This window comes from Podarcis erhardii (assembly GCF_964252035.2).
Source record: "Podarcis erhardii genome assembly, chromosome: 7".
Taxonomy (NCBI): Eukaryota; Metazoa; Chordata; class Lepidosauria; order Squamata; family Lacertidae; genus Podarcis; species Podarcis erhardii.
The window spans coordinates 8,925,277-8,953,159 of NC_138511.1; the positions used below are offsets into that span (position 1 = coordinate 8,925,277).

At 50.8% G+C, this 27,883-nt stretch overlaps 2 protein-coding genes and 1 pseudogene across 3 annotated transcripts in view; 1 reads left to right on the forward strand and 2 right to left on the reverse strand.

Annotated features, from left to right (window-relative positions):
• NPC1L1 (NPC1 like intracellular cholesterol transporter 1) overlaps positions 1-8,265 on the reverse strand; it is a 41,751-nt gene extending 33,486 nt beyond the window's left edge. Inside the window, exons 1-3 of the mRNA XM_081868402.1 lie at positions 8,141-8,265; positions 3,861-5,404; positions 342-442 (exon numbers count right to left, since the gene is read on the reverse strand). Of these exons, the coding sequence (XP_081724528.1) occupies positions 342-442; positions 3,861-5,404; positions 8,141-8,194 (1,699 nt within the window). The 5' untranslated portion in view covers positions 8,195-8,265. The remainder of the gene's footprint in view (positions 1-341; positions 443-3,860; positions 5,405-8,140) is intronic.
• Positions 8,266-8,944: 679 nt separating this feature from the next.
• On the forward strand, positions 8,945-11,826 carry LOC309347143 (ATP synthase F(0) complex subunit B1, mitochondrial pseudogene; annotated as a pseudogene). Its single transcript has 2 exons — positions 8,945-9,533; positions 11,761-11,826. The product of its transcript is annotated as an ATP synthase F(0) complex subunit B1, mitochondrial pseudogene (transcript).
• A 599-nt stretch (positions 11,827-12,425) lies between these two features.
• On the reverse strand, positions 12,426-27,765 carry DDX56 (DEAD-box helicase 56). Its single transcript, XM_081868475.1, has 14 exons — positions 27,679-27,765; positions 27,424-27,585; positions 25,361-25,521; positions 23,608-23,778; positions 22,454-22,544; positions 18,539-18,783; positions 17,899-18,027; positions 15,958-16,071; positions 15,457-15,554; positions 15,172-15,245; positions 14,001-14,090; positions 13,778-13,883; positions 13,280-13,359; positions 12,426-12,636 (listed from the first exon to the last, which is right to left on the reverse strand). Exons 1-14 carry the CDS (start codon positions 27,733-27,735, stop codon positions 12,532-12,534), a joined length of 1,683 nt encoding a protein of 560 aa, XP_081724601.1. The 5' UTR covers positions 27,736-27,765; the 3' UTR covers positions 12,426-12,531.
• Positions 27,766-27,883: the final 118 nt, after the last annotated feature.

Sequence of the window (27,883 nt, forward strand, 5' to 3'; positions counted from 1 at the left end):
ATAAAGCAGAAACTCTTTTTAAAGAGAATTAAATATAAAAATGGGATGAAGAATTGCTAAAAATTTTGAAATTTGGATGCAGTGAAGGGGAGGTTTGGGGAAGTCGCATTATGTTTGTTTTGTTTTTTCTTTATGTTGTAAAATCAATAAAAATTATTATAAAAAAAAAAAAAAGAGTACCAAAATAACACATGTCCATGTGTACACACACACACCGCCCTGACCTTAAAAAATGTATTAATACCATTTATACCGCATCCCCTTGCGGCCTAGGCAGCCCAATCTGTGCATGACACAAAAGACCCAATCTTTCCTCCCAGTGGGGTGGGCATGCCTCTTACCTGGATACCCCCCCACGGCCAGGAAAGGGAAGACAGGAGCTCCGTACTCTGCCATGCAGCTCAGCTCCAGTGAAGTGATGTCTTGGAAAGAGAGAGGTGAGCTGCGAAGGCAAAGGAATTGAACGCCCAGTGAGAAATCGGCATTAAGGACCCTCTGGGAAGCAGTGGCGTAGCGTGGGTTGTCAGCACCCGGGGCAAGGCAAGTAATTTGCGCCCCCTAACCCGTGGATTTGCGCCTCCTAACCCTAACCCCCAGATGTTGCGCCCGGTGCGGCTGGCCCCCCCTGCACCCCCCACGCTACGCCACTGCTGGCATGCCCTCCTAATTTCAGAGGAAAGGAGCCACCTCGTTCTCCAGGGACAGCAGAGGACGCTGCCTTTGCCAGAACCGGCCCATCAAGCTCTGCCCTGTCTGCTTCAGGCGTGGAGAACCTCCTGCCCACAAGCCAAAATTGCCCTACCAGGAGTTCAGCTGTGGCCCCCAAAATGCAGTCACTTGCCCCACGCATGAAATTGCTGGTGGGGCGGGAAGAGAAGCAGCCGGCAGGGCACAACTAGGAGCCCTAAACTGCTGAAGGATGGGAGGGCCAAAGCCTGCTGAGTCAGCTGCACACACCGGGAACTCGCTTGAGCAGGCAGTCTGAAAAAAGAAGGGTCGTTGGCTGGGGCGGAGGTGTGGGGCTTGCAAGGTGCTTTGCGGCAGACCCTGTTTCCCATTGCCAGTCCTGGATTTACAGAAGCCATCATCCCAGTTCCTCATTTGATCCCAGAATGTCCCGCTTTTCCTTAAACGTAAAGGTATCCCTGACCATTAGGTCCAGATGTGGCTGACTCTGGGGTTGCGGCGCTCATCTCGCTCTATAGGCCGAGGGAGCCGGCGTACAGCTACCAGGTCATGTGGCAAACCAGAGCAACGCATGGAAATGCCGTTTACCTTCCCGCCAGAGTGGTACCTATTTATCTACTTGCACTTTGACGTGCTTTCGTACTGCTAGGTTGGCAGGAGCAGGGACCGAGCAACGGGAGCTCATCCCGTCATGGGGATTCGAACTGCCGACCTTCTGATCGGCAAGCCCTAGGCTCTGTGGTTTAACCCACAGCGCCACCTGCGTGCTTTGCAAGGTGCTTTGCGCCAGACCCTATTTCCCAGGGCCAGTCCCAGATTTACAGAAGCCATCATCCCAGTTCCTCATTTGATCCCGGAATGTCCCGCTTTTCCTTAGGATGTCCCTATTTCCATCGGAGAAGTGCTGGAGGTTATGGAGTTATGCCACCCCCGAGCCAAGGAGATAAGTAACTATAGAGTGGAACCTCAGTTTTCGAGCGTCTCAGAAGCCAAACGTTTTGGACACCGAAAACCCAGAAGTAATTGCTTCTGTTTTTGAATGTGCCTCGGAAGCCAAACAGCTTCCGCTGCGTGTTTTTCTTTTTTCTCAACGGATTTTGCCCACCTCCAGTTACTCCTCAGTTTTTGAATGTTTCAGAAGTTGAGCAGTCTTCCGGAATGGATTTCATTCGAAAACCGAGGTTCCACTGTACAACCTTTAGAAGACATCTGAAGACAACTTGTATAAGGAAGTCTTTTAATGTTCACTTATGTTTTTATAGGGGACGCGTGGTTAAACCACAGAGCCTAGGACTTGCCTGTCAGAAGGTTGTGGTTCGAATCCCCGCGACAGGGCGAGCTCCCGTTGCTCGGTCCCTGCTCTTGCCAACCTAGCCGTTCAAAAGCACATCAAAGTGCAAGTAGATAAATAGGTACTGCTCTGGCGGGAAGGTAAACGGCATTTCCATGCGCTGCTCTGATTTGCCAGAAGCGGCTTCGTCATGCTGGCCACATGACCCGGAAGCTGTACGCCGGCTCCCTCGGCCAATAAAGCGAGATGAGCGCCACAGCCCCAGAGTCGGCCACGACTGGACCTAATGGTCAGGGGTCCCTTTACCTTAATGTTTTTATGTGTTGGAAGCCGCCCAGAGTGGCTGGGGCTACCCAGTCAGATGGGTGGGGTATAAATAATAGCATCAGCATCATCATTATGGAATAGGACATTCCTATTTTCATGCTGTGATCTGATTGGTCTCACCACCTGTCCACGTTGGCATGGAGGGGTGGGGGCCACAGAGCTAAAACGTTTCCCCCTCCCTCAGTCAACCTCAGTTTGCAGCAGCTCTCCAGGTTCCCAGGCCTTTCTCAACCCCACCTAGGGATGATGCTGTGGGCGAACAGAGAACCTTCCGCTTGCCGATCAGGGGCTCTAAGCCTGAGCCCCAGGCAAAGAGACAACGGCACTTGTGGGAGGAAGGACTCTGCTCTTGCTGGACTGCAGCGACGCATGAGCAGAGCCAGCAGGAGGTTGCCAACCCTCCACTCTGAAGGCCGCCCCTGGGCGCTGCCAACAAAACCAGGCTCCCGGGAAGGCCCAGCCTCACCTCCCGCCTCCAGGGCTGTGCCAAGATGGCGCAGGAGGTACCGTATTTTTTGCTCCATAACACTCACTTTTTTCCTCCTAGAAAGTAAGGGGAAATGTCTGTGCGTGTTATGGAGCGAATGCCTACGGATGGCGGGGGGATCTGCTGCAGTCGTGAGCAGAGGATCCATGGTTCTCCTTCCTTCCCTCCTCCGTGGCTCGCTTTGAAACAGCAAAGCGGGAGAAGAGCCGCTGAGTGGGGAGGAGAGAGGGACAGAAAGCCTGCTTGCTTTAAAGGAGCAAAGCAGGAGAGGAGAGGAGCCGCTTACACGAGTGTAAGCGGCTCCTGTCCAGTTGGCTCCTTTAAAGCAAGCAGGCTCTCTGTCCCTCTCTCCTCCCCACTCTGCTCGCTAAATAGCAGCAAAGTTTTTCAGCTCGCTAAGCCGGGGAGGTGGGAGAGAAGCAGAGCCTGCTTTCTTTAAAGGAGCAAAGGAGGAGCCTTCTCCCCTTATACCCCTCTTCTGCATTATTAGCAGCATCCTTTCTCCACAAACCCCACGCGTGCTCCTTGTCCCTTGTGTGCTTTTCCTTCCCTCCCCACTTAAAACATGGTTACAAAGCACGGATCTACATGGATCCTCAGGATTTTTGCACTAGGTCACCCCAAATTCACCATCAGATCACATAGCATGTCCATGGCTACAGCTTGCACCCAAAAAATCACGCACCCACTGTTGCCTGGGGCCGCAGTGGAGCAAAAACGTGGTTACAAAGCATGGATCCACATGGCTCCTCAGGATTTTTGCATTGGGCTACCCCAAACTCACTGTCAGATCACATGTCTGTGGCCACAGCATGAGCCACAAAAATCATATATCCACTGTTTTGTTTAGAATATTTTTTTTCTTGTTTTCCTCCTCTAAAAACTATCTGCTTGTTATGGTCTGGTGCATGTTATAGAGCAAAAAATACGGTAATTTGTTCCTGACTCCAAACATAGGACTCAGCCAGACGCACCCCCCCCTGCTCCAGCTCAGCCTGATCAAGCCAAAGGCCGCTGTCCCACTAAAGTGTATATTAAAAAGGGGGTCCCCTGGGGGCCAGGGCTTACTTGACGCAATAGAGGAAGTGGTCCCGCCAGTCCACCGTGCCATTCTTGCCCCTCATCGTCTGGTTGGCCGTCATATTTAGGCGGGTCACGTTGTTCTGAAAATACTGCAACAGGCTGTTGACGCAGCAGTCAGAGAGGGTAGAATTCTCAGGGTTCAGGGGGGCATAGCAGACGTCCTTCAGAGAGATGTTCCTGCCATACTCCGCAGACCAGACCTCGATGGCTTGCAGCCTCTGCTGCAGGTCCAGCAGGTCCAGTAGAACCTCCATGGAGAGGATGCCACTGAAATTCTTATTGCCCAGGATGAGGGAGTCGTAGGTGTAGCTGGGACGGTCCTTGGCGGTCATGATGACCTGGTTAGTCCTGAAGAAGGGCCCAAAGTTCTCATCATAGAAGGTCTTCTCCTTCCGGGCTTGGCTGTCGGGTTTGGACCACAGCTCCACAGGGTCTGTGGTCAGCTGGATAAAGACCAGCCCGCTGGAGAGCCCTATCACCACCACCACCGAGATGGCGATCACCTGGATGGGGTAGGAGGCCACCAGTGTGCCCCACCAGCTGAATATCCTGGCCAGGAAGTCATGGGTGGCCTGGCTCACTTTCTGAGAACAGGTTGGCTTGGGCATGGCTTTCTTGGGACCTTTGTCCTTCTGTTTCCGACACGAGCAGGAGCACCCTCGCTGGATCAGGAAGGCCACGAACAGCACCATGAGGAGGCAGAAGAGGAAGATGCACAGGAACAGGACCCCACTCATTCCCCCCACTTGGAAGGGCTTCTGGGCAGGGTGAGGGTCCAGGGCTGCAGGGCATGCTTGGGAACAGTCCTGGCAAGAACACCTCTCCTTGGTCCCATTGCCCACTGCCTCGCTGCACTTCCAGGCCGTTCCGTTGAAGGGCACGATGCCACCCTGAATTGGGGCAGAGCCTTCGGGCACCAGCTGGAAGGAGATGGCCAAAGGGGCCACCCCATTGCTTATGTCCCCCTGGAAATCCAGCCACCTCTGGCTGTTGCACAAGGTGGCCCCATATTTGCCACACATGGCGCTGATGGCGTAGCCGCCCGTCGCCGGCATCCTCACCCCTTTGCAAGAGTCGAAGGACTCCTGAGCAAAGCGCTGGCTGTAGTAGCACTGGTACTCCAAGACCCCTTGCTTCTCCTCCCCCTCGATGGTGCGGTTGAAATAGCGGGTGATGTTGGTGAAGAGGCTCTGGTCCGGGCTGCAAGTGCTCTGGCAGTAGATGCTGGCAAAGTTCTCCGAACAGGACGGGCAGCGAGACAGAATCGCCTGGGACATGGACAGGCTGGTCTGCAGGTCTCGCAGCTGGGCCTCGGAGCAGCAGGCGAAGGTGTCATTGGCCCCCGTGAACAGCATCGGGCAGATGGTCTGGAGGAGGTTGAGGTGGGAGCCATTGACTTTCCGGGCCGGCGTGTTGGAGATGCACGGGACAACTGCTGGGAGAAGACTGGAACTGATTTCGGGGTTCTTGCCGCACACTCCGTAGAAGGAACAGTATTTTGCCTGATGGATTGGTGTGAGGGCAGCCGCCTTGGTCCCATAGGACGGGGAGGGAGAGATGTCATACAGAACCAGTCATTTCTTAGTATTTATTTTGTCAATTAGGTCTAGACTTTTTTGTCACCACTATTGTGCTTCAATTCCTCAAACTTCCTTCCTGTCAAAGTCTCTTCTATTGTGAAGACAGAAGCAGAGAATTCATTCTGCTTCTCTGCAGTCACCTTATTCTCCTTTGGCACAAATTTCACCCCCTCATCACCCAAAGACACCCCACTGCCTCCCTAACTGGCTGGCTGCTAGCAATATACAGTGGTAAAAAGGTAAAGGTAAAGGGACCCCTGACCATTAGGTCCAGTCATGGCCGGCTCTGGGGTTGCGGCGCTCATCTCGCTTTACTGGCCGAGGGAGCCGGCGTACAGCTTCCAGGTCATGTGGCCAGCATGACTAAGCCACTTCTGGCGAACCAGAGCAGCGCACAGAAATGCCATTTACCTTCCCGCTGGAGCGGTACCTATTTATCTACTTGCACTTTGACATGCTTTCAAACTGCTAGGTTGGCAGTACCTCGGGTTAAGTACTTAATTCGTTCCGGAGGTCTGTTCTTAACCTGAAACTGTTCTTAACCTGAAGCACTATTTCTGGGTTAGCAGAGTCTGTAACCTGAAGCGTATGTAACCTGAAGCGTATGTAACCCGAGGTACCACTGTACCTGAGAGCTTTCATTGCTTGTGGTCTCTCTGTTTTTAGCAATTTGCTCCTCGAATACTTTTCTTCTTCTTTTTTGCATTCCTTACTGTCTGCTTACTTTTCTCTGCATTTTTGTGTTCCTTTTTGGTCTCATTTGAACAAGACTTCCATTTTCTAATGGAAATCTTCTTGCCTCTCTAACAGCTTATTTGACCACATTGACACCCTGGCAGTACCTCGTTTGATCTGCAGTGCATACATTCTATCTAATACTGTAGTTTTAAACAACCCCCCCCAAAATATTTGGAGAGAATTGACCCTCTTGACTTGACCCTTGCAACTTCCTTTTTGTCGCAGTCCTCTCCGTTTTGAGAAGTTTCAAATGTGACCGCTGGATTTTCTTTGCAATTGTCTATTTGCACATACACTGAATCAGATAGCACTATGGTCGCTGTTCCCAGTTGGTTCAAGAATACTTGCACCATGCTCTGGTGCCACTTAAGATTAAGTCCCGGGCACCCTGCTTTGTGCAACTGTTCCTAGGGCACAGACATTGAGGGCATCTATAAATGCTATCTCTACGTGTGATGTGTACCCAACAGTCTAGACCAGGGGTCAGCAACCTTTTTCAGCAGGGGGCCGGTCCACCATCCCTCAGACCATGTGGTGGGCCGGACTATATTTAAAAAATATATATATATGAACCAATTCCTATGCCCCACAAATAACCCAGAGATGCATTTTAAATAAAAGCACACATTCTACTCATGTAAAAACACCAGGCAGGACCCACAAATAACCCAGAGATGCATTTTAAATAAAAGGACACATTCTACTCATGTAAAAACACGCCGATTCCTGGACCACCCGCGGGCTGGATTTAGAAGGTGATTGGGCCGGATCCGGCCCCCAGGCCTTAGGTTGACTACCCCTGGCCTAGACAAGCGTAACTGAAGTTGCCTATTACTACAGCATTTCCTCTTTTGGATGTTTCCTTGATTTCGTTCTCCATCCGAATATCTCCCTGAGCATTTTTGCCAAGGGGATAACATGTCCCCAGTACAAAGTTACTCTTGGGAACCAGCATTACCACACACAACGATTATTCGGAGCGATGCGTGTCTGTGTCCTCTTTGACACAGTGCAAGACCTCCTCCAGAAAACCCTCTGCCCTATTCTTCCTATTATGTTTGCATCCATAGATAATTGTGTCTCACCGGCCCTCTCTGTTCCACTACGTTTCCCCTTGGCTGTGAGAATCCGCACTAAAATCCCTGTTTCCTCTCTCAAAATGCACACATTAAAATATATTTGGAGGCCTTGTTTTTGAGCCAAGAACTGCACTGGAACTGTGGGGAACTGTGAAAGTACAACTGAATTCTGATCCGTCCAGGAGGGTGGATCTCATCAGACAGATTTGGAATTGGCAAGAACTTAGACTCCTCAAGGTGGGGGAGGCACCTCTTCCACAAGGCTGTCAACATTGCTTGCTGTATGGTCTCCTATGTATCTGCTATGCTATTTTGTTACTGATAGTGGAAGCTGGTTTTCCACCGCTCTGGACGGCAGGACCCAAACCAGTGGATTCCAGCGACAAGAAAAGAGATTCCAGCTAAACCTTTCTGACAGTAAGAGCTGTTTGACAGCACGACAGACTCCCTTGGGAGGTGACAGACACCACTGGCGATTTTAAAGCAGATGTTGAATAGCCATCTGCCAGGGATACTTTAGCTGCAATTCCTGCCCTGCAAGGATTTGGACTAGATGACGCTTGGGATCATTCCCAACTGTACAACTGTATGATTTCTGCCTTCGTAAACCAGTGTGAACGTCTTAGGAAAGCAAAGTTGAACAAGGTCTGTCTGTTGTTCCCTGGCAGTCCAGAGATATAGGACCCATTTTCTGTGGGCAGCTGAAACAGGACAGAGATGGACTTGGGCTGCCCATTTAGTTCCATCTCATCCTGCTCCCCTAAGAAACAGCTTGGTTGCCCGAGACCCTTTGAAGGCTGTTGCCTCCTGAAGCCCTCTTGCCCTTCCCTCCATCATCCACCCCCACCAGACCCCTGACCTCACTCACCAGGCCCAGCCCGGCCCTGGAAAGCACCAAGGCAAGCAGGATGGCGCTCAGCATCCTGGCAGCTTGTCCTCAATCCCAAACAGAAGCTTCAGTAAGGAGGGAGTGCCCAGGACTTGCTCTGCCAAGGTGCCTGTCCCGAGTCCACCAGACGCCCAGTTATTAGCAGACCTGGTCTGACAACTGGGGAGCCAATCAGGCTGCGCCAAGGCTGTAAAACCCCTGCTATCATTAACCTGAAAGTGGAGCTGAGGTTCTTCTGACTTGCTTCAGGGAGACCTACCTGTCGTACGCTCTTCAGTCACAAGAACGTGAGAAAAGCCTGCTGGATCAGGCCCATGGCCCATCTAGTCCAGCATCCGGACCTCACAGTGGCCAGATTGGCACACCAGATCTCTCCCTTCCTGTGGCTTCCAGCAATTGGGATCCAGAGGTATGGCTGCCTCCAACTGTGGAGTATATCCAGTGTATCTGAAGAAGTGTGCATGCACACGAAAGCTCATACCTAGAACTAACTTAGTTGGTCTTTAAGGTGCTACTGGAAGGAATTTTTTTATTTTGTTTTGACTATGGCAGACCAACACGGCTACCTATCTGTAACTCCAACTGTGGAAGCAGAGCCGAGCAATCATGGCCAGCAGCCTTATTTTAAAGCCATCCAAGTTGGTGGCCATCATTGCCTCCTGTAGGGGCAAGTTCCCCATTTCAACTGTGCAGGGTGTTGGCAAGACCTCCTCCACGGAGGAGGCCATCTTGAGTTCTCTTTGCCGGGTCACAGGGACGGAGAGGGCGGTGACGGCAGCAGAGATGTTGTCTCGTTTGGCCGTGCACACTGGTGGCCTGAAGAGCTTGGTGCCCGCTCTGCCCGTGGGGGCAGTGCAAATATTAAGACCACTTCACACAAGTCAGCAATGCTTCACTCCTGTGCCTCCTCATCCAGAGGCAGGAAGAAAAGTCCGCCATGGAATATTCCCTGAAGAAATTTTCCAATTCTTATACCCTAAAACAGGAGTCACAGGCCCCTATATATATGGGACTGGGCTTCTGCTCTATATGGTCTCATGAAACAATAGCTGGAGGTGTTATGGTAGGAATTCTCATCTACATGATGAAGAAGTGCGGTGCAGATGTAGTAGCTTTGGCTGACAAACTCAGTGAGGATACTATAGCACAAGCAACATCTGTGAAAAATGCGATGATAGCTGACCACACTACAGCTACTGAAGAGGAGAAGAAAGAGCAGTGGAGAGTTGAGGGTCGTCACTATCTCTTTGATACCAAGTGGAACAATTTTGCTATAATGCTCGAGAGGCTGTTTACTGTATACACAGAAGTGAAGAAGCGGCTGGATTATCATGTGGCAATACAGCATCTCAAGCGGAATAGTTCTAGCATTGTGAGAGGTGATAAACTTCTCTCTCCATTTTATCCATGCTGTGCATTATTTTACAAATGTACATTATGCTGCCTCTTTACCTTTTCGCTAAACTAAAATGTCCGAAATGCTGCAACCTTTCCTTGTAGGCGAGTCGCTTCATCCCTTTGATCATTTGGGTTGGCCATTTTGGATCCTCCTCCAGCTCCACAATATCCTTATTAAAGCGAGGGGACCAAAACTGCACACAGTATCCCAAATGCAGTTGCAACAGATTTGGTATACAGTGGTACCTCGGGTTAAGTACTTAATTTCTTCCGGAGGTCCGTTCTTAACCTGAAACTGTTCTTAACCTAAAGCACCACTTTAGCTAATGGGGCCTCCTGCTGCTGCTGTGCCGCCGGAGCACGATTTTTGTTCTCATCCTGAAGCAAAGTTCTTAACCCAAGGTACTATTTCTGGGTTAGCGGAGTCTGTAACCTGAAGCGTATTTAACCTGAAGTGTATGTAACCCAAGGTACCACTGTACTGGCATTGAAACAGGCGAGCTATAAGCTGCCTAACACACCCCACAACATCCTGGCTGCCCAGAACTCCCCGCCACGGCCACTCCAAAGACTGATGGTCCTGTTCAGGTAAGATGGAGCACCTGGCGGACTCTGCCCCACCACCCAACATCTGCTCAACTCTCCTTCCAGGATCCCGTCTCAAGCATTTCACTACAGTCATACGTCGAGTTGAGGTCGAGTGCTTTTGGGTTGTGTTCCGTGGCAACCCGGAAGTAATGGAACGTGTTACTTCCGGGTTTCGCCACTCACACAGATGGTCAAAATGACGTCATGCACATGCGCGGAAGCGGTGAATCACAACCCGCGCAGACGTGGGTCACGTTCGCTTCAGGATGTGAACAGGGCTCTGGAACGGATGATAATAATAATTTATTATTTATACCCGGCCCATCTGGCTGGGTTTCCCCAGCCACTCTGGGCGGCTTCCAACAAAACACTAAAATACAATAACCTATTAAACATTAAGCGCTTCCCTAAACAGGGCTGCCTTCAGATGTCTTCTAAAGGTTTGGTAGTTATTTTTCTCTTTGACATCTGGTGGGAGGGCGTTCCTCAGGGCGGGTGCTACTACCGAGAAGGCCCTCTGCCTGGTTCCTTGTAACTTGGCTTCTCATAGCGAGGGAACCGCCAGAAGGTCCTCAGCGCTAGACCTCAGTGTCCGGGCAGAACGATGGAGGTGGAGACACTCCTTCAGGTATACTGGACCGAGGCCGTTTAGGGCTTTAAAGGTCAGCACCAACACTTTGAATTGTGCTCAGAAATGTACTGGGAGCCAGTGTAGGTCTTTCAAAACTGGTGTTATATGGTCTCAGCGGCCGCTACCAGTCACCTGTCTAGCTGCCGCATTCTGGATTAGTTGTAGTTTCCGGGTCACCTTCAAAGGTAGCCCCATGTAGAGTGCATTGCAATAGTCCAAGGGGGAGAAAACCAGAGCATGCACCACTCTGGCGAGACAGTCTGCGGGCAGGTAGGGTCTCAGCCTGCATACCAGATGGAGCTGGTAAACAGCTGCTCTGGACACAGAACTCCATGGACAGTTGTGAGTCCCATTCAAATCCAGAAGTACCACTGTATTTAAAACAAATGCAGAAGGTGCTATTTCCCCCTTCTGGGGTCGCCGCCCCCCAATACACTGTAAAAATCAATACAACCCTTCAGGGTTTGGGGGGTGTGTGTGTGATATTCTCAGGAACAGCTGAGCTTTAACAGAAAATGGTGTATCCAGCTGAGGGGTGAAGCAGGCAGGCCTGGAACCTCTTTGGAACCAAACTGCTGTTGCAGCCCAGATGGGGGAACACCCCCAGATGGGGCTCATTCGTTTTGCCACATGGCAGCAAGGAAGGTGCCTGTCTCCCTCCCTCCCTGTGAAAAGAGCAGGCCTGGTAGCCCGCTCAACCTGCCAACCCACTCAAGGCAAAGCCACTTGATTTGCCAAGTCACACCACGCTTGGCTTTGACCCTTGCAAGTGCAAAGCCACGTAAGCTTCTTGGGGAAACATCCGAGGAGGAAGCACTGCAGCTGAAGGCAAGGAAAGCCGGGGGTGGGGGGTTGAGGAACAGGACAGGGAGTTGCATGTTTGTTGCTTATGGTCCAAGAGGCCTCGCCCAGGAGGGTCCGCAGGCTCTTGATCCTGTCTGCTGCCTCCACCTTGAGCTGCTTATCTTCCTTCCTCCTCAAGGTTTACAAGCCTGGTCTGGCCTTGACGCCTGATAAGGCCAAGGGAGCCTGGGCAATAGTCCACTAGTTGGCAGCTGCTGGCACAGGTAGCCACAAGCAGAACAAGGGCCACAGGACGCACCACGGAGGCGGGGGCCCGTGCTGTGAGCAGACCTGCTATCAGCCTGGAAGAGCCTTGCTCTGCCTTCACCTCAGACCCGGGGAGCAAAGGGCTGGGGTGGGGCGCAGCTGGCGAGGGCAAAGGAGTGCGATACAAGAGAACAACTCAGTTTACAGAAACCAGGTGAGAAGGAATTGCAGACGGGGCATTTGGCACATCCAAAAGCAGGGGGTGTGATTGAAGGCAAAGGATGTTTACAGAGTTTCAGGAATCTCCACGGGAGAAACCCGGCTTCCAAGACAAAGCACCTTCACCCACACAAGGAAGCCAATGGGAAGGGGGACTCTGCAGCCACCCACAACCTGGCCCAGAGAGGCAGGCGCAAGGGGCCCAGAGCTACTCCCCAGGCAGTGTTGTCAGGACAGAGGAGGCAGCTCAAAGACAAACAAAAAACCCACAAAGACTTGAGACTGCAGGAGAAGTTGCTCTTGGCTTTAAGGCATTGCAATGGGAGGTCAACCCCTTTAATGTTCTTCTGAGGAAGGCCTCCGAACCTGACAAGACGGTGGCCGAGCACAAACAGCTGTCCTTTATTTACATCAACTATCCTGGCCCCAAAATAGGGGCCCAGCGCCAGCCTCCTCCCCAACACAGTTCAGCTATAAGTGGTGGTCAGGATCCAGGCGTTCCAGTGGCCGTCCGGTGCTTAGCTGACCGGTGCTTGGCTCCCGACCTCTGCTTTGTGCACCTGAAGCTCCGCAGGGGGTTCCGCTGGCCCTATTGGGGGAGGGAGAGACAGTGTAGAAGTGGATCTCACAGGGGGAGGGGGTTGCCTGACCACTGGGCTACTGGGTCCCTCGCCCTGCTGCCACAATCACAGATCCAAAGGGCCTCTGGCAAAGACTCCTGAGCTTTCCACTTGGGGATTGGGTCTGCAAACCCCACCCGCACATGGGCCACACCATTTGTCCTCAGCACTTGGACTCCCCCCATGAAGGTGCAGCACCAGAAGAACCACAGAAAGGGGCAGAAGAACTGCCCAAGGCCCCACATGGCAGGTCCCAAACTCAACCCACACCCTATGTAGTCAGGAGTGGAGATCCCGGGAAACAGCAGAGGTGAGTAAGGGGGTGAAGGAACAAACACAGAGGAGGGGGTTGAAATAGGGCCTCTGGAGGAGCACAGAAGGTCCCCCAGCTGCCAAGCCCCCCCCCCAATTGTCTTCTTTACATGACCAAGCACATGATCGACAGCAGCTCCACAAACTTCCCAAGCGGAGGCTGGGCAACAGGGAGCCATGCCCGGTTCCGTAAAGTTTTGCGAAGAAACCTTCCCTGGGCCCTGCCAGGGTGTGAGGAATGGCAGGCCAGTCCCCGCTCCCCCTCCAATTTGGGGTCAGCAGCAGAGGAGCAAGACATACCCTGGTTTTGGGTGGCAGCGTCTTCCGTCGTCTGCGCTTGCTGCCCAGGGGCTGCGCCACAGCCCGGAGAGTGGGAGGCACTGGGGAGAGAAGAGGAGCAACCGCTGGTGGTTACTGGCCCAAACAGGAGGCGGAAGAGCCCCCTCTTGTGGCCCATTCTCGAGAGGCCTGCAATGCTTTTGCACTAGCTCTCTCGCCCCCTCCAATACCCGGCCCCATTTGCTGCACTTTTTCTTCCGCACCACAGCTGAGAAGCAAGAGCTTGCCCTCGCACAGCTTAAGCAGCGTTGGAGATTTGCATGGACAGTGGCAAGGGGGCGTGTGGACTCCAAGGTAAGGACTGTGCATGAGAAGCAGGCCTCCCACTCTTTCCCCCTCGGAGGAGGGAAGCCCAAGTCCCGCCCCAGAGCTCATCTACAGGGCCTGCTGCTGTTTGCCATGCCCTCAAACGCAGCACTGAGCCCCCCTGCTGAGGCCACAAATGCCGCCCCCTCCTACCCAGGTACGCTGGTACGTTCCGCAAGTGGGGCTTGACAATGGCTGGGTGAAGAGGCTTGTCGTGGCGCAGCAGGTCCAGGTCCCGAGGATTGTCCTCAAAGTACGTCTGGGAGGAGAGAAATGGAGGTCAGCAGCAGCTCCTCAACAACCGCCCCTCCCGGATGGCCCCCTCCCACTCTCCCGGGTCCCCCACCCCACGCCCAGGTGCTGCGCAGGCGAATACCTTCAGCTTCTCTGAGTTGAGCAGCTCCTCCTTGATCTCCCGGAGGCGAGCTTCCTTGATGGCCTGCTTGGTGACGGACCGCATGGCGTCCTGAGAGCAAAGAACCCAACTGAGGACCGGGCAGAGGTGGGCGGGTGGTTTAAAAGCAATGGGGAGGGGGGCACAGGACTTATTCCATCCCCATGATTACCAAAAGCAGCAGCCGAGTCGGGAGAAAACAAGAGATAGCGGGGGGGGGGGGCGCGTAAAGCCTCCGAATCACGCTGTGGCATCCAGAGAACTGGATCCTGTGCTTTACAATTCTTCGCCAAACGTTCCTGCTGCCTCTGAGATTTTCCCCCTCTAGCGCCTGGCAAAACCACTCAGGGAAGGGTATATCAGGGGGCTCCCTGAAGCAGGTTTGTCCTCAACACAGAGAACCCAAGATCTGCCTGAAACAGCTGCCTTTTAATAATAATAATAATAATATTTATTTATACCCCGCCCTCCCTAGCCAAGACCATGTTCAGGGCAGCTAACAACCAATAAGAAAAACAAGTTGATTAAAATACAACTTAAAAAACAAGATTAAAATACAACATTAAAACATTAAAATGCAGCCTCTTCACAGGAGGAGAAAGGAAAAAAGAAAGAGGGGGAGGGAATCAAATTAATTCCAAGCCAAAGGCCAGGCAGAACAACTCTGTCTTACAGGCCCTGCGAAAAGAAATCAGATCCTGCAGGGCCCTGGTCTCATGAGACAGAGCGTTCGACCAGGCCGGAGCCAGTGTTGAAAAGGCCCTGGCTCTGGTTGAGGCTAATCTGACTCCCTTAGGGCCCAGGACCTCCAGGGTGTTGCTATTTATGGACCTTAAGGTCCTCCGTGGGGCATACCGGGAGAGGCGGTCCCGTAGGTACGAGGGTCCTAGGCCGTGAAGGGCTTTAAAGGTCAAAACCAGCCCCTTAAATCTGACCCTTTACTCCACCGGGAGCCAGTGCAGCTGGAAAAGCACTGGACCCATGCCGACCTCGCCCCCAACTTGCAGTCTGCCCTGCCAAGGATGGTTCTGAAGCACCGCCTATAACAGCTGCCTCCACCGCCCCGTCCCCTTTGCCCCCGTGCAGGGAGAGGGCAAGAGGAGGTGGTGCGGCCGCAGCCGCCTCCTAGAGCAACCACGCTGTGCCCACTCACCCGACAACGGTACCGGAGGCCCTCAATCTCCTCCATCCGGAACAGGTAGGGCCGCAAGGGAGTGTCGTCGCTGCCTGGTGGGGAGAATCAGGACCGGTTGGAGCAACGGAAAGGCAAGCAGCCACTGCACGGGGCAACTCTCGAATTGGGCAATTCTGTGCCCAGAGCCAAGCCAGTGCCCCGTGCTGATCTCACCACCCCTGCGCCCCAGGGGGGAGGTGTTCCCTCTCCCCGCTTGGAAGACCTCCTGAGGGCAGCACTTCCCTGCCTCACGAGCAAACCCACCTCCTCCTGTGAGAGCCGCCTCGATCTCAGCCAGCACAGCCTTCTCGGAGGGCAGCACAAAGGTCAGGGCAGTGCCCGGGTTGTCCGCACGGGCAGTCCTGCAAGACAGGAAGGGGTCAGGAGGTCAAGCAAGGGCAGGGAAGAGAGGGCGCCACAGCTGGAAAGCAAGAAGGGGCTCAGGAGAGGCACCAGGGCTGTGGGGGGGGGGCAAGGCACGCTCCGTGAAAAGGGACCCAAACACTCTTGGCCCCTTCCCCCTGAAGCACCTTCATGAAAATGCCCAGCAAATCAGAGAAATGGGTCTTTGATAACCGACTCAAGAGGAAATTCAGAAGGCTGGGATCTGTGCCAGGCAGCTTGCAAAAAAACGAAGTCCCAGATGACACAGAGGCATCAGGTGACCTTTGATAAGTCCCTGTTCTTAGAAAACCAAGCGTGGCTTGGATGCCTCATCCTGGGAATGTGGAATTTGCGGTAAATGCAAGGCCACCTGCTGCTCACCTGCCTGCTCGGTGAATGTAGGACTCCACTGAGGGAGGGAAGTCAAAGTTCAGGACAGCAGAGACGTTCTGGAAGTCGATCCCACGTGATACTCCGTATTCCTGGTCTTTGCCCCTGAAAGGGAAACAGCAGAAGAGAACACTGAGGGCAAGGGGGGGACTCTCTCCCTCTCCGAGGCAGCAGGACAAGGAAGGGGGCCCTCAGAAGCATCCAGGTCTTTCTGGGCCTCTGCTAACCAAGCCACTTGGATGCATCCTGCAGCCCTACTTAACCCACTTATATACCACTTAGTAAAGGTAAAGGGACCCCTGACCATTAGGTCCAGTCGTGACCGACTCTGGGGTTGCAGCACTCATCTCGCTTTATTGGCCGAGGGAGCCGGCGTACAGCTTCTGGGTTATGTGGCCAGCATGACTAAGCCGCTTCTGGCAAACCAGAGCAGCGCACGGAAACGCCGTTTACCTTCCCGCTGGAGTGGTACCTATTTATCTACTTGCACTTTGACGTGCTTTTGAACTGCTAGTTTGGCAGGAGCAGGGACCGAGCAACGGGAGCTTACCCCGTTGCGGGGATTCGAACTGCTGACCTTCTGATTGGCAAGTCCTAGGCTCTGTAGTTTAACCCACAGCGCCACCTGCGTCTCATATACCACTTAACTGCAACTAAAACATCAAAGCTGCTTATCAAAGAGCATTAAAAAATGCATTGTCAACAAAAACCAACACTTAAAAACAGATTTCATAACCAAAGTCAGTAAAGTCAACACTTAAAAGAATACATTATGAACTCAAGTTACCATGCAAAACAAACGCCAGCTTCTTGGGAGAAATCACCTTTAAAGTTGCATTTACTCAGAGGGGAGTTGTTTTATACGCAAGGTGTTTGGGAAGTGTTGTGTTTCAATACCGAATACTACGGCCAATAATATCCAACCTCCAATTGTCAGTCAAACAGGATGTTTATTTAGCCGTTGCAAGGGGAAGGGGGTTTGACACAACCTCTGCCAGCAAGTAGTTGAGGGGGTGGCACACCAAATATGAAAAAAGCACAAGTCGCAAGCGAAAGGGCAGCTATGTCCGCGTATGGCAGTATTTCCTTCTACTTTGCCTCTACCGATTGAATCACAAGGCATAAAAACTTCCTTATCTTTCCCTCCTTCCTTTGTCCTCAACAGTCATAGCAGTCACTCTTGCGTACATGTCATTCCACACTTCTCTCATGGTTCTCTTGCGAAAACAACCTGGCTCAGCCTTTCCTCACGTGCATTTCAATTTTGTTTAATTCCTTCATAATTTTATTCTCCTTCCACAAAGATATTAGAGTTTACTGCTTAGGCAGGGTTATGTGGAAAAAAGCACAAGTCTTTGTCTTATAGTTGGTGGCTGGCAGCTGCCAGTTGCTTAAGTTGCATGAGGCTGCTATTTATGCTGTGCTAGGAGGTTTGTAAAATTCACTTCTGACTGCCCAGCTGGGTAGAAGTCATTGGATCACTCATTGGATAGAAAAAAAGTGGTCTGGGGTGAGGAGAGAATTCTATGCCACCCAAATTGGATCGGCTGAAGGGTAGGCCGGCTGGAACATAAATAGGCCACCTCTGCCACCACAGATGGAACCAGTCACCTGCCATGATTCAAATTCAGCTTATTTCCTTGTGGCACAGTGGGACAGTGCATCTGCCTCTTAAGCAGGTGCAGGCAGGATTCCTGCACTGCAGGGGGTTAAACTACAAGATCCTTGGGATCCCTTCCAACTCTACGACTCTATGATCTACCCTACCATTTATTCCAGGCCCTAGTCCAGGGCCCACATGGCATTTCCTGATTATGGAGAAGTAGACCTGAGGGTCAGTTGCACACCGATGGCACCTAGCCCCCCAAGTCTCCTATTTCACACCATCCGTTGTCAAACAGAACGTATTTGTGGCTCTTAAGCCAAACCTACTTTCCTGCTTTGTTGCCCTTCCTCTTCCTCTTCCCTCTCGTCGGTCCTTCTTTCTCTCCCAGGTCCTGTTCGTCGGTGGCAATGATATAATCACAGAAGCCCCGGTTGAACTGGCTGATGATGTGGCACCTGGAACAGATCAATTGATGGAAACTGTGGTTTCGCCAGGGGAATTCACCTCTGGATATGGCAAGCAGTGCCTGGGGCTGCATCGTGGACAGGCAAGGATGCCACGGCCTGCCAGTTTGTTCCTCTCCCCCTACGTGCCCCCTCAAGGCCAAAGCACCATACAGTGGTGCCCCACAAGACGAATGCCTCGCAAGATGAAAAACTCGCTAGACAAAAGAGTTTTCCGTCTTTTGAGGTGCTTCGCAAGACGAATTTCCCTATGGGCTTGCTTTGCAAGACGAAATGTCTTGCGAGTTCTTGCGAGTTTTTTCCCTTTTTTTCCCTTTTTCTAAGCCGCTAATAGCCGTGCTTCGCAAGACGAAAAAACCGCAAGACGAAGAGACTCGCGGAACGAATTAATTTCGTCTTGTGAGGCACCACTGTACCTGAAGCTCCTTTTTCCCGTCTCCCAGGATGGCAGCAGCTGCTGCTGCTTCCAACACTGCCCCCACACCTACCTAGCAAGGCTCACCTGGACTGAACAGGCAGCTCAGAGTTCAAGACACAGGCTGGGATGCTGAATTGCTCCAGGAAGAGTTTGAGGCGGTAGCAGCGGTCGATGGTGCTGACAAAGAGGATGACTTTGCCCTTCACCAGCGAAAGCTTCAGCAGTGCATAGAGCAGCAGGAACTTGTCGTCCTCCGTCTCACACCGGATCTGGAACTGGCTCAGCTTGGAGCTGTCTGGCAGCTGTGATTCCTGCAGCTTCAGGGTCACCTGTGCAGGAGGTGAAAAGAGGCTTCGTTTTATTTTGGAGTATTTATATGCTGCCTACCAACCAACGTTGTCAAGGCAGCTTAATCTATTCTAGTCGTTACTGCAGCAGGGCCAAGGCATATGTGAATGGAAGGAAGCTTATATTACAGTGGTGCCTCGCAAGACGAAATTAATTCGTTCCGCGAGTTGCTTCGTCTTGCGATTTTTTCATCTTGCGGAGCGCGGATTCCCCGGGTATTAACAGTTTTACGAAAAAGGAAGCAAGACGTTTTCGTCTTGCGAAGCAAGCCCATAGGGAAATTCGTCTTGCGAAGCACCTCGAAAAATGGAAAACCCTTTCGTCTAGCGAGTTTTTCGTCTTGCGGGGCACCACTGTACTTTGATTCCAAAACCAGATACAGATTTGACCTTGGTCAAAAACTATAGACCTATTTCATTATTGAACAATGATTATATTTGCTAATATTTTAGCTAATAGATTGAAAAAGGTCTTAAATGTTTATACACATCCAGACCAAGCGGGATTCTTTCCAGGTAGGCAGATGCAAGATAATATAAGAAATATGTTAAATGTAATAGAGTATGTAGAAGAAAGAATTGCGAAAAAAGTAGCAATGATGTTTATAGATGCGGAAAAAGCATATGATAATATATCTTGGGATTTTATAAGGAAAGTGATGGCCGACACGAAATGCTGCTGTACAGGGACAGAAATAGCAGCAGATACAGCTGTAGAAACATTAATATTTTAATGTTTCAATATTTTAATGTTGTATTTTAATCTTGTTTTTAAGTTGCATTCATTCAACCTGTTAGCCGCTCTGAGCCCAGCCTTGGCTGGGGAGGGCGGGGTTATAAATTATTATTATTATTATTATTATTATTATTGCTGTGTGGGAGCAGCTACAGGTGTGCAAGATTCCAGAGATTGTGAATCACTGGGTTTAGAGGAGGAGAAGGAGGAGGAATTGACCTTGGATTAAATCTATGCTTCCAGGCGTCATAAGAAAGCTGCAGAGATAGCGCAGGACTGTGCGCACCCCGGAAATTATCTCTTTCAGCTTCTGCCTTCTGGAAGAACGTACAGGGTTATAAAGACTAGGACTTGCCGTCTGAGAAACAGTTTTTATCCAAATGCAATTTTGGTTCTAAATGCAGTTTAAGGTAGTCTCTGTGGGAGTATATTGTATTTAATTATGGGGTATCAGAGTTTTTAGGGGGTTAACCAGGCTGGGATAGCTGGGATAGCAGGCTTGTTGGTTTTTGAATGTCTGGCGTAGATTTTTTCAATTTCGTTGTTCTGTATGGGACAATGACAATAAAGATTATCGTATTGTATCGTAAATGGAATATGGAGAAAAAATTATAAAAGGGATACAAAATGTATATACAGAGTGCAAAATTAATTATTAACCAGGTGCTAACCAACCAATTTAAAATAGAAAAAGAAACGAGACAAAGATGTCCATTATCACCTTTATTATTCATTCTGGTCTTGAGGTTTTGAACAGAAACTTAAGAGCAGACTGGAGGTGCAGGTCAATTCTGTGTCCAGGGCAGCTGTCTACCAGCTCCACCTGGTATGCAGGCTGAGACCCTACCTGCCCGCGGACTGTCTCGCCAGAGTGGTGCATGCTCTAGTTATCTCCCGCTTGGACTACTGCAATGCGCTGTACGTGGGGCTACCTTTGAAGGTGACCCGGAAACTACAACTAATCCAGAATGCGGCAGCTAGACTGGTTACTGGGAGCGGCCGCCGAGACCACATAACACCGGTCTTGAAAGATCTACATTGGCTCCCAGTATGTTTCCGAGCACAATTCAAAGTGTTGGTGTTTACCTTTAAAGCCCTAAACGGCCTCGGCCCAGTATACCTGAAGGAGCGTCTCCACCCCCATCGTTCTGCCCGGACGCTGAGAACCAGCGCTGAGGGCCTTCTAGCAGTTCCCTCATTGCGAGAAGCAAAGCTACAGGGAACCAGGCAGAGGGCCTTCTCAGTAGTGGCGCCCGCCTTGTGGAACGCCCTCCCATCAGATGTCAAAGAGATAAACAACTACCTAACATTCAGAAGACATCTTAAGGCAGCCCTATTCAGGGAAGTTTTTAATGTGTGATGTCTTAGTGTATTTTTTGTCTTTGTGGAAGCCGCCCAGAGTGGCTGGGGAGGCCCAGCCAGATGAGCGGGGTACAAACTTTATTATTATTATTATTATTATTATTATTATTATTATTATTATTATACCGCAGAGAAAGTGGTCAAAATGTATAAAAAGAGATCAAAAACTTATTGGAAATGTAAAGAAAAGGATGAGACATTCTATCATATGTGGGGGGAATGCAAAAAGATTAGAAATTATTGGGAAATGATATTTAATGAATTGAAAAAAAAAATGTTTTAAAAGACCTTTGTTAAGAAACCAGAAGCATTCCTTCAAGGAATTTTAGACCAAGATGTGAAAAAATCAAATTGGAGATTATTTATGTATGCAAGAACAGCGGCAAGAATTATAGTAGCACAAACTTGGAAGACAGAAGAAATACCAATGAAAGAACAATGGCAAGGGAAACTTATGGAATATGCAGAACGGGCAAAACTAACAGAAAAACTACATGAAAAGGACAACAAAAACTTTAAAAGAGAATGGGAACCATTTACAACATATATGAAGAAGCAACATAAAGAAATGGACTCATTGGCAGGGTTTGAGTAAACAAGCACAACTGCATACAACAAAAAATAAGACTATATGTATTGAGAAAATTTGGGGGAAACAATACGCAGGGTGAACAATATGGAAATAAAACAAAAAGGGAGTATGGGGGAAGTCCAGGGGAGGAGGGTTGAAATATGAAAAATTTAAAGACTATTTAGAGAAACATTGTAAAATTAATAACTCTTAGAAGGATGTTGGAATAATATTATATGATTTTAGCAGGAATGATATAAAGGATTTGGGAATAACCAACTGTTAATTGGTGAAAGGAGGAAAAGTAAAGTTACATTATATTAAGATAATTTACAGGACTAAAATTTTAAAAGAGGGAAAGGATGCTGAAATGGATAATTGATCTAGAATACAAAAAAGGGAGGTGTGAGGAGGTCAAGGAAATAAGCTAATGAAAGATAAGTAATGAGAAGATTTGCTGTATTTTTCTTTGTGTTTTTGTTTCTGTTTAATGGATTTTATTTTTCTGTTTTTTCATATTGTGATCTGTTGTTTTGTTTTTGTTTAATGTGGAATTTTTACTTTTTCTTTCTATAACCTTTAAAATTTTAATAAATATTATCTAAAAAAAATGAAATATGAAAAATTGTTAACGATATAGTGTTAGAAGAAGTATACATGGAAAAATCAATAAAAATTATTTTTTTAAAAAGGCATATGTGAATCCCTTCCCGGCTGGGGACTACCTCAACAGGCCTGCTCCCCAGATGACTCTTAATTGCTCCCTTTCTGTGCCACGGATTGCTAGGAGACCACCAGAACCAACTCAACGCCCGCAGGTTGCAAGAGGCAGACAGACACGGGACCATTACTATCTGTGAAGAGCATTTCCACCACCACCACAACCCCAGAGCAATGGGAGAAGGAAATCCCTGCCCTTCACCTTGCCTCCTTTGAATCCAAAACCAATCCTACAACCTCCAACCACTTCCCCACAAACTTACAGGGTTGTGGAGTACCAGCTCCTTCAGGGCCTCGACATCTGCATTGAAGGTAGCTGACATGAGGAAAGACTGGTAGATCTTGGGCAAGTGGCTAGAGAGGAAACAAGAGCCCATCATTTGTAAGGTTGCTCCAAAAGCCCCCCCTTACCCAGCACTCAGAACCCAAAAGCAGCGAAACAGATGCCTCCAGGGCATTGCAGGCACAACAGCCCCAACCTAGCCCTCTGCTTCCATAACCTCAATATAAATATGCTGAGCTTCTTTTCCTAGTGTGATGGCACCAACTTTTTCCAGCCTGAAAGCTGATTTCAATTCAGGATTTCTGTTTATATTACAGTGGCACCTCTAGATGCGAACAGGATCCATTCCGGAGCCTCAGAAGCAAACGTAACCAGCGATGGCATGTCTGCGCATGCACGCGTCGCCTTTCGCCACTTCTGCGCATGCTCGTGACGTCATTTTGAGCGCCTGCGCATGCGGCGAAACCCGGAAGTAACGCGCTCTATTACTTCCGGGTTGCTGCAGAGCGCAACTCGAACGCACTCATCCCGAAGCACGTTCAACCCGAGGTATGACTGTACACAATTTCCCCAATAAAATATGCCACAAAACCAAATAAAATGGATCCAACAAGCTTCAAAATGGATTCTAGGTGAAGGTAAAGGGACCCCTGACCATTAGGTCCAGTCGTGGCCGACACTGGGGTTGCGGCACTTTATTGGCCGAGGGATCCGGTGTACAGCTTCCGGGTCATGTGGCCAGCATGACTAAGCCGCTTCTGGCAAACCAGAGCAGCGCACGGAAACGCCGTTTACCTTCCCGCCGGAGTGGTACCTATTTATCTACTTGCACTTTGACGTGCTTTCGAACTGCTAGGTTGGCAGGAGCAGGGACCAAGCAATGGGAGCTCACCCCGTCGCGGGGATTCGAACTGCCGACCTTCTGATTGGCAAGTCCTAGGCTCTGTGGTTTAACCCACAGCGCCACCCTAATGGATTCTAGCTGGATACAAAAAGCAATTTTTCTAGCTCCAGGACTATCCCCACTTCCCCCCTTGGCATAGCATCCAACATGCAACAAATGATGGAGCAGGACACCTGAGCAGGTACTGCTTGTAAGAACTCAGAGACCTCCTAGGGCCAGAATAAACTCACCACAACAGACTTTTCAAGTCTTCCTCAAAGCCAAAGGAGAAAAGGAGGTCAGCTTCATCCAGCACCAGGATTTCCAAGGAATCCTGCAGGCTCAGGCTGCCAGCCCTCAAGTGAGCCAGGACCCGCGATGGCGTCCCCACCACCACATCCGGCTTCTCCATCAATATGGGCCTTGAAGGAAGAGAATCCACAACACACAAAAGCTTTGGTCAGAGATGGGAAGGCCCAGTCTCTGTGAAACAACCACATATACAGTGGTGCCTCGCAAGACGAAATTAATCCGTTCCGTGAGGCTCTTCGTATAGCGGTTTTTTCATCTTGCGAAGCAAGCCCATTGACGGCTTAGCGGATTAGCGCTATTAGCGGCTTTTAGCGGATCCGCTGATAAGCGGCTTATCAGTGGATCAGCTGATAAGCGGCTTAACGGCTTAGGAAAAGGGGGGGGAGGGGAAAAAACCCGCAGGAACTCGCAAGACATTTTCGTCTTGCGAAGCAAGCCCATAGGGAAATTCATTTTGCGAAGCGCCTCCAAAACGGAAAACCCTTTCGGCTAGCGGGTTTTCCGTCTAGCGGGTTTTCCGTCTTGCGAGGCGTTCGTCTTGCGGGGCACCACTGTACAGTGGTGCCTCGCAAGACGAAAAGAATCCGTCTAGCGTTTTTTTCGTCTTGCGAAGCAAGCCCATTAGCGGATTAGCACTATTAGCAGCTTAGCGGCTTAGAAAAAGGGGGGAAGGGGGGGAAAGTCGGAAAAACTCGCAGACATTTTCGTCTTGCGAAGCAAGCCCATAGGGAAATTCGTCTTGCGAAGCACCTCCAAAACGGAAAACCCTTTCGTCTAGTGGGTTTTTCGTCTTGCGAGGCGTTAGTCTTGCGGGGCACCACTGTACTTGCCTGACCTTGAATGAAAGCTTTGGGTCTGCGATGCAACCATAACCACAGGTTGCTGATGGGAAAAGGCTGCCACCCTTAACTGCCCAAGAGGGCAGTGTCAACTGCAGAAGAGGACCCCCATTCATTGTTTCCACTCAGAAAGCAACCAGAGGCCACAAGCAAAATGCGCGACTACAAGAGACTCCAGGGAGGCTCTGGAATGCTTTAGAGAGGCCAGCCTGTCTTCCATCTCCAAAGCCCCCTTGAAAGAACCACCATCGCAGCCTGCCAACGAGGAAGGACCCATTTACAGGAATTATTATTATTTATTAAATTTGAATACCATCCCTCATCCAAAGATCACAGGGCGGTTCAAAACATTAAAATACAAACTGAGAACACAAGGGACATAATAAAGCAAAAACAAAAATCTCCCCCCTCTACAAAGACATTTAAAAGGCCATAGAATGTTTAATCAGCCCAAGGCCTGGTTGAAAAGAAAAGTTTTCACCTGGCGCCTAAATGTATGTAACGTAGGTGCCAGGTGAGTCTCCCCGGGGAGAGCTTTTCAAACAGGCAGTCACTACATAAAAGGACTGTTCTTGAGTTGCCCCCCTCCAGACCTCTCATGGAGGAGACACACAAAGAAGGGCCTCAGATGATGATTGTGGGTCTGGGTCAGTTCATATGGGGAGAGCAGTCCTTGAGGTATTGCGGTTGTGAGCTGCTTACAGCTTTATAGGTCAAGATGAGCATTTCGAATTTGGCAGGGAAACAAATTGGCAGCCAGTGCAGTTCGGGCCAGGAATCAGAAAGCATTTTGGGGTTGGGGATTTCATAAACATGGCCAGCCCAAGAGGCAGCCGTCCTGCCCACCACTCACCTCTGAGCTGCCAAGTCTGCCTGGCCAGAGATGTCAACGAGGTGCAGGTCTCTGGAGCAGTAGGAGGTCAGCTGCCGGAGCATCTGCAGCACCTGCTGGCCCAGCTCCTTGGTGGGGACCAGGATGAGTCCCCGAACGGCCTGCTCCGCCACCAGTGCTGACTAGGAGGCAAGAAGAGACTCGGTCAGAAGAGTCCCGCCCTCCCCAGGCCATCACAAAAGGGGCTCTTTAGGTACGACCCCTGCACTGCGGGAGCCTGGGTTAGATGGCCCGGGGTGTGGGGTCCCTTCCAACTCTACAGCTCCACATTCCAGTTCTTCCGGAAGGAGCATCTCCACCCCTGTCGTTCAACCTGGACACTGAGATCTAGCGCCGGGGGGGGGGCTTCTGGCAGTTCCTTCACTGCGAGAAGTGAAGTTGCAGGGAACCAGGCAGAGGGCCTTCTCGGTAGTGGCGCCTTCCCTGTGGAACACCCTCCTATCAGATGTCAAAGAAATAAACAACGATCTAACACAGGCACCCCCAAACTTGGCCCTCCAGATGTTTTGGGACTACAATTCCCATCATCCCTGACCACTGGGTACTGTTAGCTAGGGATGATGGGAGTTGTAGTCCCAAAACATCTGGAGGGCCAAGTTTGCGGATGCCTGATCTAATGTTTAGAAGGCATCTTAAGGCAGACCTGTTTAGGGAAGTTTTTCATGACTGATGTTTTAATGTACAGTGGTACCTCAGGTTAAGTACTTAATTCGTTCCGGAGGTCTGTTCTTAACCTGAAACTGTTCTTAACCTGAAGCACCACTTTAGCTAATGGGGCCTCCTGCTGCTGCAGCGCCTCCAGAGCCCGATTTCTGTTCTCATCCTGAAGCAAAGTTCTTAACCCGAGGTACTATTTCTGGGTTAGCGGAGTCTGTAACCTGAAGTGCCTGTACCCTGAAGCGTCTGTAACCCGAGGTACCACTAGATGCCCTGTTCGCATCTAGAGGTAAACATATCTAGCGATGGTACGTCTGCGCACGCCGCTTTTCGCCGCTTCTGCGCATGACGTCATTTTGAGCTTCTGCACATCTGCAAGCGGTGAAACCCAGAAGTAACGCGCTCCGTTACTTCCGGGTTGCCGTGGCGCACAACTTGAACGCGCTCAACTCCAAGCATATTTAACCCGAGGTATGACTGTATTTTTAATCTTTTGTTGGAAGCTGCCCAGAGTGGCTGGGGAAACGCAGCCAGATGGACGGGGAATAAATGATGATGATGATGATGATGATAATAATAATAATAATAATAATAATATTTTTTTATTTATACCCCGCCCTCCCCAGCCAAGGCCGGACTCAGGGTGGCTAACAACCAATAATAAAAACAAGTTGGATGAATACAAGTTAAAAACAAGATTAAAATACAACAGTAAAACATTAAAATGCAGCCTCATCACAGAAGGAGAAAGGAAAAAGGATATAGGGGAAGGGGATCAAGTTGATTCCAAGCCAAAGGCCTGGCGGAACAACTCTGTCTTACAGGCCCTGCAGAAAGAAATCAGATCCTGCAGGGCCCTGGTCTCATGAGACAGAGCGTTCCACCAGTCCAGAGCCAGTGTTGAAAAGGCCCTGGCTCTGGTTGAAGCCAATCTAACTTCCTTAGGGCCTGAGACCTCTAGGGTGTTGCTATATATGGACCTTAAGGTCCTCCGTGGGGCAGACCGGGAGAGGCGGTCCCGTAGGTACGAGGGTCCTAGGCCGTGAAGGGCTTTAAAGGTCAAAAGCAGCACCTTCAATCTGACCCTGTACTCCACCGGGAGCCAGTGCAGCTTGAAAAGCACTGGGTGAATATGCTCCCATGGCAGAGACCCCGTGAGGAGCCTCGCTGCAGCATTCTGCCCCCGCTGGAGTTTCTGGGACAGCTTCAAGGGCAGCCCCACGTAGAGCGAATTACAGTAGTCAAGCCTGGAGGTGACCATCGCATGGTTCACTGTGGCCAGGTCGGGGCGGGAAAGGTAAGGGATGATGATGATGATGATGATGATGAGGGAGGGAGGGAGCCGCGAGGGGCCCCGGGTCGCTCACCGCTTTCCCCCGGAGCAGGTGCTGGAGGAGGGGCAGGGCGTAGGCGCCCGTCTTGCCGGAGCCCGTCTTGGCCCGCGCCAGCAGGTCTTTGCCCTCCAGGGCCAGAGGAATAGCCTTCTCCTGGATCAGCGTCGGCTTCGCCCAGCCCAGCTCCGCCGTCGCCTGCCGAGCAGAGAGAACGAGAGACAGCAAGTCAGGCCCGGAGGCGGCGTTGGAGGCCGCAGCTCCCCCCTTCCCCAACCTCGCCCGCGTTACCTGCAGGAGCCGCGCGTCCAGCCCCAGGTGCGCGAAGCTGCCCGCTTCTCCCTCCATGCTGCTCCTGTCCGCGCGGCCGCCGCTTCCGCTTCCGCTTCCCCCAGCCGGAAGCCGCCGCTCTAGCCAGCCAAATCGAGCAGCGAGAGGCGGACCCAACGGCGCCCCCTGCAGGCCTTGGCAGCTCGAGCGGCGCTGGCTTCGCTGG